This window comes from Nicotiana sylvestris, chromosome 2 (assembly GCF_000393655.2).
Source record: "Nicotiana sylvestris chromosome 2, ASM39365v2, whole genome shotgun sequence".
Taxonomy (NCBI): domain Eukaryota; kingdom Viridiplantae; phylum Streptophyta; class Magnoliopsida; order Solanales; family Solanaceae; genus Nicotiana; species Nicotiana sylvestris.
In genome coordinates, this window is record NC_091058.1 from 91,901,449 (window position 1) to 91,921,336 (window position 19,888).

Genomic DNA, 19,888 nt, shown 5'->3' on the forward strand with positions numbered 1-19,888 from the left:
GTCCATGGGTTATGCCGGAAAAGTCATCGGGTTATGCCCGGGAGGTCCACGGGTTATGCCGGGAAAGTCATCAGGTTATACCGGAAAAGAAAAAGGTCCTCGGGTTATGCCGGGGAGGTCCACGGGTTATGCCGGGAAAGTCATCAGGTTATACCGGAAAATAAAAAGGTCCTCGGGTTATGCTGGGGAGGTCCACGGGTTATACCGGGAAAGACTTTGGGTTATGCCGGAAAAGAAAAAATTCGTCAGGTTATGTCGGAGAGGTCCACGGGTTATGCCGGAAAAGAAAAAGGCCATCGGGTAATGTCGGGGAGGTCCACGGGTTATGCCGTAAAAGTCATCGGGTTATGCCGGAAAATAAAAAGGTCCTCGAGTTATGCCGGAAAAGAAAAAAGTCCTCGGGTTATGCCTGGGAGGTCCACGGGTTATGCCAGGAAAGTCATCGGGTTGTGCAGGAAAAGAAAAAGGTCCTCGGGTTATGCCGGGGAGGTCCACGGGTTATGCCGAAAGAGTCACCGGGTTATGCCAGAAAAGAAAAAGGTCCTCGGGTTATGCCGGGGAGGTCCACGGGTTATGCCGGGAAAGTCATCGAGTTATGTCGGGGAGGTCCATGTATTATGCCGGGAAAGTCATCGGGTTATGCCGGAAAAGAAAAAAGTCCTCGGGTTATGCCAGGGAGGTCCACGGGTTATGTCGGGAAAGTTATCGGGTTATGCCGGGGAGGTCCACGGGTTATGCCGGGAAAGTCATCAGGTTATACCGGAAAAGTCCTCAGGTTATGCCATTGATCAACTAGGGAGTGTGACCCTATACTTGAAAAGACTACCAGGTTATGCTAGCAGCGACTAGGAATGGGACCCTATATTGGAAAAACGTAGCTAGAGATTGGGGACCCTAGGCTGCCATGATTTTGAATTTTTCTTCTTTCTTTTCATTTCATATTTTTTAATTTAAGAAAATGAGTAAAATTGCAGGAAAAAATTTGGAGGAGACTTCCTTTTTGGATTGATTATTGCTGCGGCACTATTTTAGTCCTTGCGCAATTTCTTTTTTGTTGCACCTGCTTATTGCAACATTGCTTTGAATTTGCACCTGTTTCATGTTTTCAAACAAAGAACAATCTCTCAGTTTGAAACAGTGGTTGATTTTGTGGCCTTGACTGTTTCAATCACTTGCTCTCGGCCCGACTTCTTTGATGAAGATCTCAACTGCAACTGCTTGTTCCCTGAGGACCGATTTCATTTCAGGCCCTGGAGAACCTCTGGTTTTTCCAGACTTTGCCTTGACGGTTTGTCACGGGGGACTTAAGCTTTCAACTTATTTCGCCTTTGTGGGCCTTTCCTTTTTGACTTCCTTTTCTTCTTCTTCTTTTTTTTTCTCTTTTTTTTCTTTTTCTTTTTTTCTAACTACGGAGCATTGGGGAACTTTTGGCTCCTCAAACTTTACTGCAATGGCTAGTCGAGTGGGACTTAACCTTTTCCAACTTTGTTTCTCCTTCACATGCCTTTCATTTCTGGATTCTTTTTTCCAACTTCAATTTCAGAGCATTTGGGTGCCTTGGCTTTTAAAACATTTGCCGAGATAGTTAGCCACGTGGTACTCAGCCTTTTCAGCTTCATTTGCCTTTATAGGCCCTTCAATTTGATTTTCTCCTTCCAAGAGTTTTGATTTCGAAGCATCGGCAGCCATGGCCAGTCGAGGTCGACTTATGCCGCTGACGAGGCTGGGTGCCTTTTTTGCACATTAGCTCGCGTCAAATGAGAACACTGTAAATCAGTCTTGCCATCCTTTCTTTGTCTTAGTTTCAAAAAAGTGTTAGACCAAAAGGGATTCAAAGAAAACAAACAATGGAATGGAGAATGAGTTTAAAACAAGAAGTGCCCCTTTCAGGGAAAGGAAAGAAGGACTTATCTGGAGTACATGCAAACTTCAATAAACATGACATACCTTTTGGACTGGATGCCTGATCTGTGTAAACCGCCTGACTTTTAAAAATTCATCACAACTTTCGCCTCAAAATCAAGAAACCTTGCCGAGACTTTATTGATGTCGATGGCTGTGAGGATCCTTTTTTCGATCAGGGGCGCCCTTTGCAGGTTTTCACGAGCTGACATCTCTCATTTCTCTTCTCACCATCGCCTTATAGTGTTATTTGCGAGTTTTCACTAACAAGACTCTCTCATTTCAATTTCTCTGCTTATTGTCGCCTCACGGTGCCCTTGTGAGTTTTTCACCAATAACACTCTCTCATTTCATTTCTCTTATTTTGTTGTATCAGATCCAAGTTACTGTATCCTCCAATTTTGAACATTTTTTACCGATTGATTGGAAGGACTTGAACCGGATTTGGGGTAAAAAGAATTTGGATTGAATTATAACTTTGGAACCTTTCAGGCGAAACCATCGCCGAACCATTATAACTTCTGCCCCAGTTTCAACTTTTGGGGAAATTTGGATTTTTACTTTGGTGTGACTGAACCCCAGAGAGGTTGCCTACGTATCCTTTCCGAATCAAGTTGAACGTAGTTCAGGGAACTTTGTTTCTGATTTTCTTTTATTTTTCTTCTGTTTTGTTTTGTTTTCTTTTTCTTTTTCCTTTCCCTTTTCATTTTTCATTTCATTTTCTTTTTTCTTCTTTTTTGCCTTTTCTTCCCTTTTTTTGTATTTTTCTTTTTCTTCTTTTTTTTGATTTCTTTTTTTTTTTCATTCATCATTTTTCAATAATAACTTTCAGGTTCCAAAGAGGGTAATCAAAGAATAGGAGCCGACTCAAAGGGTGTGCAAAGGATTGAATATTTAGATACTAAGAATGAAAACCTTCTTCATCCCAACCGGAGAACATTAATGATGTATAGAAGATCCAACATAGTACCTTTATCTGCATTTGCATTGACAGTTGTTTCAGGGACATTTCTTCGATGTGTCTCAAGTACAACGCTCTTTTTTGGCAGTACTCTCGTTACCCTGTATGGACCTTTCCAATCTGGAACCAATTTTCATTCAGCTGTTCCAACTCTTTGTTTTATTTCCTTAAACTTGTCTTCATTGCGATCTAATTCTTGATTTAATATTTCGAGGTCTGACAGCGTTTCAGGATCTAGGCATGAAGTCCGCAAGCATGTCATGTTATTGAAATCTGCATTTAACAGAACTGAAAAGAAAAATAAGAAAAATGACAAGATTAAGAAAAGAGACCTTCCTGGACAGTGAAATATTAATTTCATTGATTTTTTTTGTGATTTTTTTGAATTTTAAAGATAGAAGGGTTTACATCGGAAAGTAAGACAATAAAGTAAAACATCCAGATCATATCCTGAGATAATCCGGACGCAGAAAGGATAGCAAGATTGGCTACTAAGACTCTCGTCTGATGGAGAACTTTCATGCTTGGCGACCATCTTTTGGCTTTTCTTCTGTCTTGGCAATGGCTGCAATGGTCTTCAGTGCCGGATCAAATTCCTCATCTTCACAAATCATTCCAACTATTGGCCAGATGTTGTGGGCAGGCGACGGATTGTTCATCACATCAAGAGCTTCTTCATCCTGAAAAATAATTCTTTCAACTTCAATCAAATCTTCAACTGTGCTTTTGAGGGTCCAACAGTCCTTTGTATTGTGTCTCACTGCTCCAGAGTGGTATTCACATCTAGCATCAGCTCGGTGCGATGGGGACTCGGGGGTTGGCCAATCTGGGGCCACTGGCTACAGAAGACCTCGCGTGACTAGCTTTTGGAACAAACCCGAGTATGATTCGCCAATAGGGGCGAACTGATTCTTTTTGAAAGGCTCTCTTAGGCGAGGATCGTACTGGGGAACATTTGATTGGGGATTATATGGAGCTTGGTAAGGCAGAGCTCGGTTTTGTGTAGAATGTTGTGGCCGCGTGGAAGGTTGCGCGTTCATCACCGCATACCAACAAAACCAACCACCTGAACATAACCTAACTAATTTTCTCACACCAACAACCTTGTTAGTTTTGAGACATTTAACATATAGAAAATCGCACGTTAGGATGCAATGCACCTAACAGTTAAACACTTCTACCATGTGTTTGAACGGTTGCATGTTTCATTCCGACTTTAACTAACCCTTTCAGTATGTACATCTTTTCTTTTATTTCTGGCTCTCTTTAATCACTCTTGATTTTCTCATCTTATTTTTTGCCGCTCTCTTATTTTTTGGCACTTTCTTTTCTTTTTATCTTTTTTTTTCTTTTTATCACTCCTTTCTTTTTCACTTTTTTTTTTCTCAATTTTTCTTTTTTTTTTCCAGTTTATTTTATAACTATGATCGAATCCGATGGGGATTGCCTACGTATTATGACGCCGCATGAATTACATCTTGCGTAGTTCGGGAAGATTGCGAATGGAGTAAGTAAGCTAACTCTTTTTTTACTTTTATAATACTTAGACCATGAAAGCTTTAAGAAAAAGAAAAATAAATTTTTCTTTTCCTCTTTTGTTTTTGGATTTTTGAAAAGAAATGCTTAAAAAAGAAAGGAAATATTATTTTTTTTTGGAATTTTGATCTTGAATCTGATTATTTTTGAAAGAAAGACTTCTAAAAATTCCTTTTCTTTTGATTTGAACTTTGAGAATTTCAAAAGTAAAAAGAAAATATTTTTGTTTGAAATTTCATTTGTTTTATCTTTTACTAAGTAAGAAAGAAAATATTTTTGGATTTTAGATGTTGCCTCTTAATTTTCGAAAGAGGGACTTTTTTAAGAAAAATATTTTGAATTTCTAAGCTTTTTATTTATTTATAAAATTACTTCTAAAGAAAAACAAAAATATTTTTGGACTTCAATTTTTTCAATATTTTTTTGTTGACATTTATGAAAGAAATACTTTTAAAGAAGGAAAGGAATATTTCCCTTTTTTTGTTTTTTTAATTTTTGAAAAAATACTTTAAAATAAAGGAAACCAATATTTCGAATTTTTATTCTTTTAATTTTGATTTTTATTTCTTTTACCATATGAAAGACTTTAGAAAGAAGGAAACTATTTTTGAGTTTAAAAACTTCTTTTTTTTTTTTAAATTTTCTAAGGAAATATTTCTAAAGAAGGAACTAAAAGAAAATATTTTTTGATTTTTTGAAAATTGGGGTCTCAAAGAAAAACCTTTCTAAAAAAGGAAGTGAAGTACAATATTTTTTGATTTTTGAAAATTGGGGCAGGTTTGCCTACGTATCTCACATCCGGTGAGAATCAGACTCCCGTAGTTCGGTCAATTTTGACGAAACAGGGAAACATGGCACTTGAACGTTTTGGGCTCATTTTGAAATGACCTTCTCTTTTTCTTTTTTCCTTTTTTTTTTCAGAATTTCGGCAGAGTTTCAGAATAATTCAAATACCTACTTCTCACTCTTTTTTTTTCTTTCTTTTTTTCATTTTCTTTCCCTAGACGGACCCAACCCCTGTGTTGAGTCCCCAAAGTCAAATGAACGTGATGCAAACAAAACGTTCCTACTAGGGATCCAGCGTGAGGCTATGTTATTCTAGGTTTAAAACCTGTGTGTATTGTTCTAGACATGGCTTACCCGAGCAGACAGCTCGAGCCCGGGGGGGGGAGGAGGGGGGCAGCATACCGGGAATACAGAAGCTTCACCGGCTTTGCAACTTGTCCGAACCTCGTTCTAAAATTAGGATATGACTCTAACCGAAAAGAAGTCACACGAAGTGCACACTTCCCAGATGATTTAGAAGACTCAGGGAGAAGAGGGTTTCGTAACAGTTTTATATACAATTCAAGCAATATCAAAGCGGTAAAAACATTATTTAGCACATTAGGCTCAACACATAAAAATCAGATAGTAAATAAAAGCCAACTATAACAGTTATTCTAAGCTCGAATTTTGAATCCTGAACCAGAAGTTTTGGGTTCTTTTCCCCAGCAGAGTCGCTAGAGCTGTCACGCCTCCTTTTTTTACCCGATAAGGTATCCTGCATATGCATATAGAAAATAATGCCTATAGGTCTTTCTGGATCTTGCATATACATTCTTCATTAGGCAATCATGTTTATAGGTTTAATCAATCAACCGCAATTAGATATCATGTTCATAGGCCTTAAATGAAATTCAGCACCTAGATATCATGTTTATAGGGTTTTCGCATTTTACCCTGTCTATTAAAAGGGGTTTAAAATACAATGCGTAGAAAACATACCTATAGGAGCTACTAATCAAGTCGGAATCGTTTCATTCGCTTATAAGTCTAAAACCAGTAACAGTGACGCATGCTCTTTGCTAAAACTCGCTTTTCTTTAATAACAGACGATTTTTCTTAAATCAGTATGTATTCATGTTTACATTATTGTTTCTGGAATCAGTAGATATCATGCCTATAGCTCTTCGTCCAGCACTTAGGCAAGCCATAGGGTAAACTTTTAAGCTGAATCAGACTTTTATCAGCTACAACAAGCAGGCAGGCCTGATTCGGGTTTCTTATCTGACTAAATCAGTCTGCCTCGATTCTTTAAGTTTTAATCAGACCTTAAACAGTACATGCAAGTCATGCTACATTATGTGCTTTATTTGGTTTAAAGGAGGTCTGTTTGAGCTCTTTTTATTTGTTTATATGCTTCCCCAAACTTGCTATATGTGTTCCGTTTGTCGCCTTAGTATTTTACCTTTTTAAACCACAAATAAGCCCAATACCTCCTCCCTTTAGGATTAGTAGTCCCAAGTACCTCCGGGGCTGATAGGATTGGGGTGGGTAATAGCATGCAATAAGTAAACAAGACCATTTCACGCTTTAATGCCTTAACGGGGTGGGAAAAGGTAGATATGGATATGATGACCACGCAATAACATCACGTGTATCCCCTCACTGAGGAGTGATTACCGGATATTGTGTGGGGTGATCCATATTATTAATAAACCTAGGACCCCCTTTCCTTTGTTTTCTTTGTTTCTTTTAAATCTTTTTAAATCGTTTCTTTCAAGAACATCAACTCTTTTTAGTTCATTTTTCTTACTTTTGTTTATTTTTAACCATTACGTGAAAATTCCCTCTTATCTGAAGCCTTTATTTGCCTATGTGTATTTAAGTCACAACAATAGTTTGGCCGGGAACCACACTAGTGGATCCTGAGGGGTGTCTACCACCTTCCCCTTGGGATAATTTCAATCCCTTACCCAATCTCTGGTTAATCAAAACAAACCCCTCCTAGTGTCCTAATGCACTTTAATCATTAGGTGGTGACTCTTCAATTCAAACCCAATTCCCGAAAGGGAACGAGTTGTCCTCCAAAATGTCATAAACCCAATTTCGCGAGAAAAGGCACGATAGCGTGGTGACTCTGCTGGGGAAATTCTTTTAGGCTTTTACCAGTTCAAGCTATTACTGTGACTTTACATTTCTTATGTGCCTTTATTTGTTTAATACCTTTAAGCATTTAATTCCCTCTTCTACTGCAAAAACTGATTTGTCTCTTGTTTCTTTACCTTATTTCTTTACTGCTTTCCTTTACTGCACTCCTTTATTAATGTTTTAAATTATTGTAATTATTACTTTATGAACGTGAAAATACGTGACAACTTGTTTTAATTATTGCAACTGCATGTTTTCAACATCATATTCCACTTATGTCAAACAAAATACCATAGCAGCACTTATAATGAGTGGTTGCGCTTTTCCGATATTATCACTCCTAAATCCAGAAAAGGCGTATTTGCGGTAAAACCAGTCGATCAACGATGTAGTCGACGGTTCCGTGCCTTTTCCCTTTGAGTTGTCCGTTCAAGGGTACCAGTCTAAAACCCCATAGAAACCTTACTCTGTTTAATTGTGCATGCATAATGGTCAAACCTAGCTGAGTCAGTTATGTTGTCCGCATAATGACTCTTTAAGATAGCCTTGTCCAAAGTCCACTGGGTTTCCCTAAAACCCAAATGGACATCACCATGTTCTGTGCATTTATTTGGAGAACTAAATACTTCATGCTAATTGTTGATGTTAAATAGTCGAGTCTAGTGGGGGTAACGGCCTAACCCTTTTGTCTTGCAGAAACATGAGACACAAAGTCCCCAGATTCGGCATGGTCACCAACATCCACCCAAAATTGCTAAGCTGGTGGGAGGATCTTCATTCCAGTGATCAGACTCTAGTCCGGAAATACCTAGGAAATCTACCTTCCCTCCTGGAGGTCCAACCTAACAACAAGATCATAGAAGCTGCTACTCTGTTTTGGGATTGTGATAGGTCTGTATTCCGCTTCGAGGACATCGAGATGACACCCCTGCTGGAGGAAATAAGAGGATTAGCTGGTATATCTTGGGAAACTCTGGGTATGTTAATGCTGGAAAATCGCAAGGGTAGAGGTTTCTCAAAATGATGGGCCTAAAGAAGAATCCAGACTTGACATGTTTGAAGGAGTCCTACATTCCCTTTGATTATTTGTACGAGAGGTACGATCACAACAAATCCTACCGTACTTATTCGGATGAGTTCGCCCTTACATCGTTGGGGCATATTCACCGAAGGGTCTTTGTCTTCATGTTCTGCTTCTGGGGATGATAGTGTTTCCAATGAAGAAAGCAAGGATCCACACCAGGCTAGCTATGGTAACCAAAACTCTAATGGAAGGAATTGGGGAGCAACCATTCAACATTGTGCCCATGATTATTGCACAGATATACCTAGGGTGGACAAGATGAGTCACTTTTGGGATGACTTCCAAGCAGATGACAGTCCTTATAAGTGCCAAGCTCAGCATATGTAGCATTGCAAGATCATCATGGGACGAGACACTATCGAACCAGACAGATACCATGCTGGTTGTACTCCATACTATTCAGGCTGGTTGTACTCCATACTATTCAGGCTGGTTGGAATCTAATCACGATGGTCTGGGTCAGCCAGGACTGACTAGGGGCCACAGGATCATAGATGAAAGGGCCGAGGCACAGGTCAAATACAATCAACTGCGCAAGAGGATCCAAGAATGTGAAAGCGAGCACCGTGAGATACAAGAAGCCAATCAAAAACTGACCGAGGAGTGGAAAGACATGGATGTCAGTGCCAACAAGTGACTGGGACACTTGGAACGAGGCATAGTGGAGTTAGAAAGGAAGTTCCTCAAAAGGATTGAGGATTGCCAAAATGCTGAGGGAAATGAGGGTAGACATCTAGCCAGAGCCTACCTATTGCTGGAACTTCGCGAGCTGGGAAAGTTGTTTGACGGTACCGAGTCTGGGGAAGGTCCTTCTAGGACCAAATAGATAGGAGCTTGTTCTTTTGCTTTAAGAAATGTAATAAGGCCCACGACCACTAGTGACATTTTATTCCTTGTTATTTAGTGTCATTTTGGGATTCGTCTACTTTTATCAATAAAATGAGGCATTTAGCATTCTAAGTTCTCCAAATCAATTTGTCGCTAGGCCTACCTCGGGCACAACAAGGCTCCAAAATTAGGACACGATTTACATTCTTGCACTATATGTTTAAATATCGCAACATCTTCTCCTTATAATCCTCACTAACTTGTTACATTTTGTTTTATTTTTCATTTTTATTCCCCTCCCCAAAGGTTAGTTCGTGCACTCTGGCATCGTCATCATATTCCATAAGATCAAAGGGCCCTCCACCCACTCCTCCTAGTCCTATCAAAAGCAGGAAAAAAGGAAAGATGGAAGATTTGAACAACACCAGAAAGGAAAATTCAACTGAACGGGTAGGGGTCACTCATAGTACTCAGGTCTCCAGAGAAAGTGTTTCCCAATTCGAGAAAATGTTGTTGAAATTTCAAAAGGAACTTGATCAGGTTCGTAATCTGGCAAACTGGTCATTTTCCCTCACCACTCCAGATATCAATTTTTCAAACGCTCAGAACCCCACACCTCCACAAAATACCCCAAAATCACATAACCATCCCACTCCTCACCACAACTACAATACTTGCCACACATCCACAATACTCCACTGCTCATCCCTGAATCTTTGAATTCTACAAAGGACCATTTTCACGTCCACCATAACACCCCCATCTATGTGGAGACCATGCCAAACTCTACCCAACCTGTCTCAAGCACACCCGAGTCTGATGATAAAGACTCACTCATCAGGAACCTGGCTACGGAACTCAAGAAATTGACTAGTCGAATTCAGGGTGTCGAAGGAAGTAAGGGGATTGAAGAGTTGAACTACAAAGATCTTTGCATACAACCGGATGTCGAACTGCCCCAGGGGTACAAACCTCCTAATTTCGAGATGTCTGATGGTACAGGGGATCCGAGAGTCTACTTGAGAACATACTGCGACAAGCTGGTCGGAGTAGGGAAGGACGAAAGGATTCGCATGAAGCTTTTCATGAGGAGCCTGAGAGGAGATGCTCTGTCTTGGTACATTAGCCAAGACTCGAAGAAATGGTCGAACTGGGTGAGTATGGCGTCTGGCTTTATGGACAGGTTCAGGTTCAACACATAAAATGTGCCAGATGTGTTCTACATCCAAAATTTAAAGAAGAAGCCCACGGAAACATTCTGCGAGTATGCTACTCATCGGAGATCAGAAGCCGCTAAAGTCAGGCTGGCTTTAGAAGAAGAACAAATGAACAAGTTTTTCGTCCAGGCTCAAGACCCGTAGTACTATAAAAGGATGATGTTGATTGAGAGACAGAAATTTTCCGACATCATCAAGCTAGGGGAACGGATCGAGGAAGGCATAAAAAGTGGTATAGTTACAAACTTTGAACCTTTGCAAGCTACCAATAAAGCTTTATAGTCTGGTGGTACGTCAAAGAAAAGGGACGTAGGTGCCATAATGGTTGTACAAAGAGCCAAATCCCCTATCTAATACCAAGCCTATCCGATACCTCCACTCACATATCAGCCTACCTCGAATTACCAAGCACCCTCACCCTCTTACCAAACTCCACCACCTACTTACCAATAACCCCCACCTCCTATATATCAACCTACTTCACCCAGATATTCCCAACCCGCACATGTCTACCAAGCCTACAATGCTCAGCCATCCCACTATCAATCACCTCTCACACGTCAAAGTTTTCCCAGACCTTGACCAAATTTTGACCACAGACCTCCCAAACAGTATACCGCCATTGCTGAACCAATTGACCAGCTGTATGAAAGGCTCAAAGCTGCTGGTTATGTCACCCCTATCCCTGCTATAAGCCTTGAAAACCCTTCAATGGGTCAATCGAAATAAATCCTGTGCATACAATTCCGGCATGAAAGGATATACCATTGATGAATGTCGCTCTCTGAAAGATATGATCCATACTCTGATTGATAACAAGATCATTGTGGCAAAGGAGCCTACTCCGAATGTCTGCAAAAACCCTCTGCTGGACCATAAGGGTGGATGTGTTCACATGATTGAAATAGAGGATGATTGGGACCCCAAAGGATCGATCGGTTTAATCATAGAAGGTGACGAACCAAAAAAGCCAATAGTCACCCTTAATCCGATTGTAGTCCAGACTCAACCTTCTGGGGATGCCGAGGTAAACATGTCCTTACCACTTGAGTTTGAAGCACCATCCTCGGCAAATATGCTAGCACCGATTGAGGTCGAGTTTGGGTCTCCAGCAAATGCACTTGTACCATTTGAAATTGTTGTGTTACCTTCCAAAGCACATGCTCCGTTCGGAGTAAAAGTGCCCATTCTAGTAGCAATGTCGGCCGTAACACTGTTCCATACAAATGCCATACCTTGGGATTACATAGCCGAGATGAGAAGGAAAGGGAAAGCCAAGTTCGGGGAAACAGTTGCGGTATAAGGTATGACAAGAACCTACAGGGTATTTACTCCGGATCATTTAGTTGAGTCGAGTAAGCAGGCCTCTAGTTGGACGACCATCACTAAAACGGGGCCCGATGATCTATGAAGAAAGATACAGGCCAAGGAATACTCAGTCATTGGTCAGCTGAACAAAACACCGGCACTGATTTCTATCCTAACTTTGTTGCAAAGTTCCGATACACATAAGAATGCCTTATTGAAGGTGCTAAGTGAGGCATATGCACCAAGAAACATCACCGGAGGAGAAATGGAAAACATGGTAGGGCAGGTATTGGAAAGTCACATGATTACTTTTCATGAAGATGAGGTGCCACCAGAAGGGTTGAGTCACAACAAAGCGTTGCACATCATCGTGCAATGCGAAGATTATTTTATCACTAGGATCTTGATTGATGGAGGGTCCAACCTCAATATTTGTCCGTTGGTAATACTCAAAACATTGGGAAAGGGGCCACGTGAGATCAAGGACGGGGCCATCAACGTCAAAGCTTTCGACGGTTCCCAAAGGTCCACTATTGGGGAAATTAGTTTGTGCTTACAAATGGAACCTACTTCGTTCGATGTCGATTTCCAAGTAGTAGATTTGCCGGCATCTTACAACTTGCTATTGAGACGACAGTGGATTCATGCCGCTGGGGCTATAGCATCAACACTACATCAGGCAGTGAAGTTTGAGTGGAATCACCAAGAGGTGATCATTCACGGCGATGGTAGCAATCCCATATACAGTCGCCAAACCATCCCAGCGATCAGAGAAAGAAGAAAGATAGGTGGGGAAACCTATAACCACATCGAGCGAGTCAACGCCATTGACAAAGACAAATGGTGGGACAACAAAATTGAAAGCATATTGAACTGGAGTGGATATGAACATGGCAAAGGACTTGGCAAGAACCTCCAAGGAATCGCCAAGCCTATCAAACTGAAGAAGTATGGCAACACTTTTGGTCTTGGATATGGGTATACTTGGGAGGAATTCAACAATCGGTCGCCACCATGGCGTGGGCCATACAACCCGCTGGAGCAGTCAATACCATATTTGGAGCAGACTTTCCAGCCGGTCGATGTTATCTATGGGTCGGAAGAAGAGAAAGCACTGGCAGTAGTGAGGAATTTGTTCCTAGAAGATGATGACATGGATTGTTGTGTCATCTTCAAGGAGTAGGGGGAGGAAGGCCCTTCCATACAGGCTATAAGCCGAGGAGCATGCCTCAACAATTGGACCATCAGAACCACCAAAGACTGGAAAGCCTTGGGGTAGCAAGGCTAAACAAAGCATTATGCGCTATTTTTCATTTTTACTAGTTGATTTTCCTTTCGCATTTTTAAATTTACGCAGTAAGATCCTCCAATGTTTAAAACAGTTATGAAATTTATCAAAGCATTTTGGTTTCCTTACAAATCTTACTCTTATTATTTTCTCTCATTACTTTATTTATCAGCATTACTGTTACCTATCTTGATGAACCAATGACTGTGACACGCAATGAGAGAACGCAACAAACGGATATAGATTCAAAGGAAGATGACATACCGGAAGAAATTGTTAAAGAGGTTGAGAATTTTGAGAACAAGCCGAAGTCCAACTTGGACGAGACTGAGATTGTTAACCTGGGAGATGCAGAAAATGTCAAGGAAACACGAATCAACGTTCACTTATCACCGTTAGAAAAAGAAGGGTACACTGAATTTCTAAGAGAATATGAGGACATATTCGCCTGGTCATATGATGACATGACTAGTCTGAGCACATCTATTGTGACCCACAAACTGCCAGCTGATCCGACATGTCCACCGGTAAAGCAGAAGCTTAGAAAGTTCAAGCCTACTATGAGTCTGAAGATCAAAAAAGAAGTCACTAAACAGGTCAAAGCTAAGGTTCTCAGGGTAGTAGAATATCCGACATGGTTAGCCAATATTGTGCCGGTGCCGAAAAAGGATGGGAAGGTCAGAGTCTGCGTCGACTATCGGGATCTCAACCGGGCCAATCCAAAAGACGATTTCCCCTTCCCGATCATACACATACTGATTGACAATTGCGCCAAGCATGAGTTGCAATCATTTGTAGATTGTTTTGCTGGTTATCATCAGATCTGGATGGATGAAGAAGATGCTGAGAAAATGGCTTTCATTACACCATGAGGGATGTACTGGTGCAAGATGATGTCATTCGGGTTGAAGAATGCAGGGGCCACCTACATGAGGGCCATGACTACTATTTTCCATGATATGATACACAAGGAAATTGAGCTGTATGTAGATGGTGTCATCATAAAGTCAAAGAAAGCCACTGATCACATGCAAGATTTGAGGAAGTTCTATAACAGACTGAAAAGGTACAACCTAAAACTGAATCCCGCGAAATGTGCATTTGGGGTTCCTGCTAGAAAACTACTTGGGTTTATTGTGAGTCGCCGAGGGATAGAACTGGATCCATCTAAGGTCAAAGCTATTCAAGAACTGCCACCGCCAAAGAACAAGAAGAAACATAATGAGTTTCTTGGGGAGACTTGACTACATCAGCCGGTTCATTGCACAATCTACAGTTATCTGTGAGCCCATCTTTAAGATGTTGAAGAAAGATGCCGCTACCGAATGGACCGATGACTGCCAAAAGAGCTTCAACAGAATCAAGGAGTACCAATCAACACCACCACTTTTGGTCCCACCCGAGCCAGGTAGACCTCTATTAGTCTACCTCGCAGTATTGGATGGAGCGTTCGGTTGTGTTCTGGGTCAGCATGATGAAATGGGGAGGAAGGAGCAGGCCATCTATTACCTCAGTAAGAAGTTCACCCCGTACGAGGCTCAGTATTCTCTGTTAGAGTGCAACTGTCATGCTTTGACTTGGGTGCGCAGAAGCTGAGGCACTATTTCTGTGCCTATACTACATATCTCATATTAAGGATGGATCCTTTGAAGTACATCTTTCAAAAGCCTATGCCCACTGGCAAGCTAGCCAAGTGACTCTGTTGAGTGAATTTAACATTGTCTACGTGACTCAGAAGGTGATCAAGAGACAGGCACTAGCAGATCACCTCGCTCAAAATCCCGTGGACGGAGAATACGAACCCCTGAAAATTTATTTTCCCGACGAAGAGGTATCGTTCATAGGAGAAGATATTGCAGAATCCTATGATGGTTGGAGAATGTTTTTAGATGGAGCAACAAATTTCAAAGGAGTTGGCATAGGAGCGGTCCTGGTATCAGAAACCGGTCAGCAATATCTAGTCTCTACCAAACTCAGATTCCCGTGTACCAACAACATGGCCGAATATGAAGCCTGCATCATAGGTCTCAAGATGGCTATTGACATGAACATTCAAGAGTTGCTAGTGATTGGGGATTCAGATTTTCTTATACATCAGGTCCGAGAAGAATGGGCGACCAAGAACTCCAAAATACTCCCTTATCTGCATCACGTACAGGAATTGAGAAAGAGGTTCACAAAGACAGAGTTCCAGCATGTTCCCAGAGTCTAGAATGAATTCACCGATGCACTGGTTACCCTATCATCCATGATACAGCATCCAGACAAGAATTTTATTGATCCCATTACGGTAAAGATCCATGATCAACCAACTTACTATGCTCATGTCGAAGAAGAAGCAGATGGAAAGCCTTGGTTTCATGATATCAAGGAATACTTGGTAGAAGGAGAATACCCAGAACTCGCAAACGCTAATCAGAAGCGCATGCTTCAGAGGTTATCCAATAATTTCTTTCATGATGGAGGAATCCTATACATGAGGACTCCTGATTTGGGATTACTAAGGTGTGTCGACGTAAAGGAAGCATCCAGGCTATTAGAGAAAATCCATGTAGGGACCTGCAGTCCACATATGAATGGTTTTGTCTTAGCAAAGAAAATACTCCGAGCTGGTTACTTTTGGATGAAGATGGAAATAGACTACATCCAGTATGTCCGAAAGTGTCACCACTACCAGATACACGCAGACATGATAAAGGTGCATCCAAACGAGCTTAATGCGACAAGCTCGTTGTGGTCATTCGCCACATGGGGAATGGATGTTATTGGACCAATCGAACCTACCGCATTAAACGAGCACATGTTCATCCTAGTAGCAATTTATTATTTCACCAAATGGGTTGAAGCAGCATCATACAGAGCAGTGACTAAGAAAGTCATGGCAGACTTTGTCTGCGATCGCATTGTTTGCCGATTCGGGATTCTGGAATCAATCATCACTGATAATGGCTCCAATCTCAATAGTGAATTGATGAAAGCTATGTGTGAAACCTTCAAGATCAAACACAAGAATTCTACAGCTTACAGGCCTCAAATGAACAGAGCCGCAGAGGCCGCCAACAAAAATATCAAGAAGATACTAAGGAAAATGATAGAGATGCATAAGCAGTGGCACGAGAAGCTATCATTTGCTTTATTGGGGTACCACACCATAGTTCGCACATCAACTAGGGCAACCCCCTATATGTTGGTTTATGGTACGGAAGCAGTCATTCCCGCCGAAGTAGAAATCCCTTCCTTGAGGATCATATAGGAAGCAGAACTCGACGATGTAGAGTGGGTGAAGAGTCGTTACGAGCAACTGGCTCTTATAGATGTCAAGAGAATGAATGTAGTTTGCCATGGTCAGCTTTATCAGAACAGAATGTCCAGAGCCTTCAACAAAAGAGTCAAGCCAAGACAATTCACACCAGGGCAGCTGGTATTAAAGAAGATTTTCCCGCATCAAGATGAAGCCAAATGGAAATTCTCTCCCAACTGGCAGGGTCCGTACATGGTACACCGGGTTCTAACAGGAGGATCCCTCATACTTGCAGAAATGGACGGAGAAGTTTGGCCAAAGCCGATCAATTAAGACATAGTCAAGCGATACTATTTGTAACCTTTATGCTTTCATTCATGATGTAATTTGAACTACGCCTGAACTGATTCCTGTTTAAGAGGGGATATGTAGGCATCCCTATAGGTTCGGTCACAATTCAATAAAATTTTCATTCCCCCTCCCAATTGGAAACTGGGCAGAATTTTGAGGAGGACCCTCAAAATTCCGAAGTGATTTCAGCCATTCGCCGCAAATAGTCGTCAGAAGCAGCAGCCAAGTAAACTGGGGCAGAATTTTGAGGAGGACCCTCAAAATTCCGGAGCAAGAGAAGTTGCAATGTCTTGAACCACGTCGCAGTCGTCGGTTCATCTAAAGAAAACTATTCTCAATTATGTATTTATGTTACATTTTTCTTTACTAAAATCATGCATGTTTATTTCGGAAATCGCTCTGTTTAGCAACGGTACCCCAATGATACGGGCAGTATCACCAGATCAAATCGAGCAGGTCAAGCAAAGCCAACGGGGATACGAACTAGCCTCCCCCTTTTCAAAACTCACGATTTTCTTTGGATGCAGGAACTTGAGTTGCAAAATCATCAAATATATCATACGCTCACTCACAAAGTTCAGGAATACAACTCTCCGAATCGTTTCACTTGCTCGCGACTGTTATCCGCACATATAGTGTCCCCAACAAGCACGATATCCCTAGCAATCACGATACCGCAATCCGCTATCATCTAAGAAAACTCTATTGCCGTTTGCCCTTTTTACTTCCTGTATAAGGCTACCATTCTGCCTTCCGAGACTAAGCTATGTCTCCATCTACATTCTTTGCATTGCATAAGGCTTCCATTCTACCTTCCGAGACTAAACACTGTCTCTATCTGCATCTCTGCATCGCATAAGGCTACCATTCTGCCTTCTAAGACTAAGCTTTGTCTCCATCTGCATTTCTGCATTGTATAAGGCTACCATTCTACCTTCCGAGACTAAGCTCTATCTCCATCTGCATTTCTACATTGCATAAGGCTACCGTTCTGCCTTCCGAGACTAAGCTCTGTCTCCATCTGCATTTTTTACATTGCATAAGGCTACCATTCTGCCTTTCGAGGTTAAGCTCTACCTCCATGTACATGGCTAAAAGACCGCCACCTTCTGCATCTCATGGGCTGAAATATCGCCACTTTATTTACATCTTGCATGGCTGAAATATCTCCACTTTATTTACATCTTGCATCGGCTGAAAGATCGCCACTTCATTTACATCTTGCATCGGCTGAAAGATCGCTACCCTCTGCATCTCATGGGCTAAAAGATCGCCAATCTATCCAAAGGCGTCATTGTTTGGAGGAACCATTTCATAGACCGAGAACGCCATGCCATGGCCTGAGGACCCCTTTTATCTTTTGCATATCATTATTTAAAGGCATCATAGTTCGGAGGCATCATTGTCATAGCCTGAGAGCATCATTTCATGGCCTACGAATCCCTTATCATACGCTTCATGGCCCAGGATGTCATGGTCTGAGGACTTCATCCTAACCGTCCAAAGATAACATTCATGGTATGACGGGAATTTGCATCATGTTTAAATTTCCGCACAATATACACTTGTATTGTTTATTTGCAGGTAAACCGGTGAGCAACGACCGTCTCAGCAAGATCAGTCCCGCTCCAATTCCCCCAAGCCCTATTAGACCTTAACCGCTCATCCCATTGCGTCCGTTCTTGAAAAACCTTCATCAGCATACCTCGCCGACGGATCCTGAACTACATATGGGCTGATTCTTGTAAGACCAGGGATATGTAGGCAGTTCAAAAACCAGAGCACGGTCAACCTTTCAAACTATTTTGTTCGGTCAAAATTGGCCATCATATCTTTACCCGACAACTCTTTCATCCTTCCCAGGCAAAGAGGGGCAGGTGTTGATACCCATTTTTTTCCTGTATATTTTTTACATGCAAAATACTTTCAAAATAGCGCATGTATGCATATATAAGTATTTACAGATATTTTTATTATTTTTTCTTAATTTTAAAGGCTTTTAAAATCAATTTTATTGCCTTATTTTATCAAGAAAAACCCAATACGTGTTCCCAAAATTGGCATTTTGGTAATTCATTTATTGAATTCTCATATTTACACTAAAATATAGCTAAGGTAATTTTCGCACATTTTTTTACAAATTTATTTAGTATTTTAAAACTAAATTGCATATAATTGCAATATTAGCCTATTTTAGATTTAATTGCGTTTATAATTACAAAATTGATTCTAGTATTTTTAATCTAATATTTATATATTATTAATTAATTTAGTACCTTTAATTTGTTTCCAGAAATTAATTTGCTATTTTTATAAAATAAATAGGGAAAAGTGGCTATTTAAAACCTAGCCAGATTTCATTTTCAATTTTAGCCTAATTTGCACCATTAATCAAACCTAATTTCAATTTCCAAATCACCCATCCCAATTCCTAAAACTACCCGGCCCAACCCAGATCAGATCTTGGTCGTTGCTCAATTTTGATCCACGGTCCAGATCCGCCCTCACCTTTTTTAATTAAACGACCCCCCAATACCCCTCATTTCCCCTCACTCGTCTCTATCTCTCTAACCCTTGGTTCTCTCTAGAACCTTCCCCCATCCCCTCCTCTTCGATGAATCCTTTTCACCTTCTTCGGCCACCCTCTAACCTAGATCCATGGTGGTTTCACCACCCATCGAGCCACTTATGGCTCCTTATGCCTAGTTAACTGAAGCTCCATGACTCGACCATGAAGAGTTGTGTCCAAACCTCTGTCGATTCGAGTTCCATGGTCATCTCCGACCTTGCTACGGCGTACCATAGTTGTGTGAGCCTGATTCTGACCTCTCCGACTCAGATCGATGACTTTTCAAAGCCTTTCTCATTTCTAGGGTTCTTCTGAAACCCTAACCCTTCGAGGTTTCTCCGATTCCTTTAGATTCGTTATGCATCTATACTTTCCTTGAGTTTTCAAACGATTTTCCTGACTCTTCTTTAAAAAAAAAAACTACTTTTAAAATGTTTCTTTTCCGATCTAGGGTTTTTCTGAAAGTGTTTAAGTGTTTTTCTGACTTTCTTTGTCTTTCATGTGTATTTGTCTCTACTGTGTTTTGTATATTTTTTTACCATGTTCTTGTATGCTTTTCCTACTGTGTTCTCGTATTAGCCTCTACTGTATTCTTGTATTTTCTTCTACCATGTTCTTGTATGCATCTCTTACTGTGTTTTCCTATACTATGTTTTCGTATGCTTTTCTACTATGTTCTGGTATTTTCTT

General features: G+C 41.0%; 1 protein-coding gene across 1 annotated transcript in view; it reads left to right on the top strand.

Moving 5' to 3' along the window:
- Positions 1-13,930: 13,930 nt before the first annotated feature.
- Positions 13,931-19,888, top strand: part of LOC138885236 (uncharacterized) — a 76,093-nt gene continuing 70,135 nt past the window's right edge. Inside the window, exons 1-3 of the mRNA XM_070166153.1 lie at positions 13,931-14,173; positions 14,337-14,445; positions 15,371-15,927. Coding sequence (XP_070022254.1) covers positions 13,931-14,173; positions 14,337-14,445; positions 15,371-15,927 — 909 coding nt within the window. The remainder of the gene's footprint in view (positions 14,174-14,336; positions 14,446-15,370; positions 15,928-19,888) is intronic.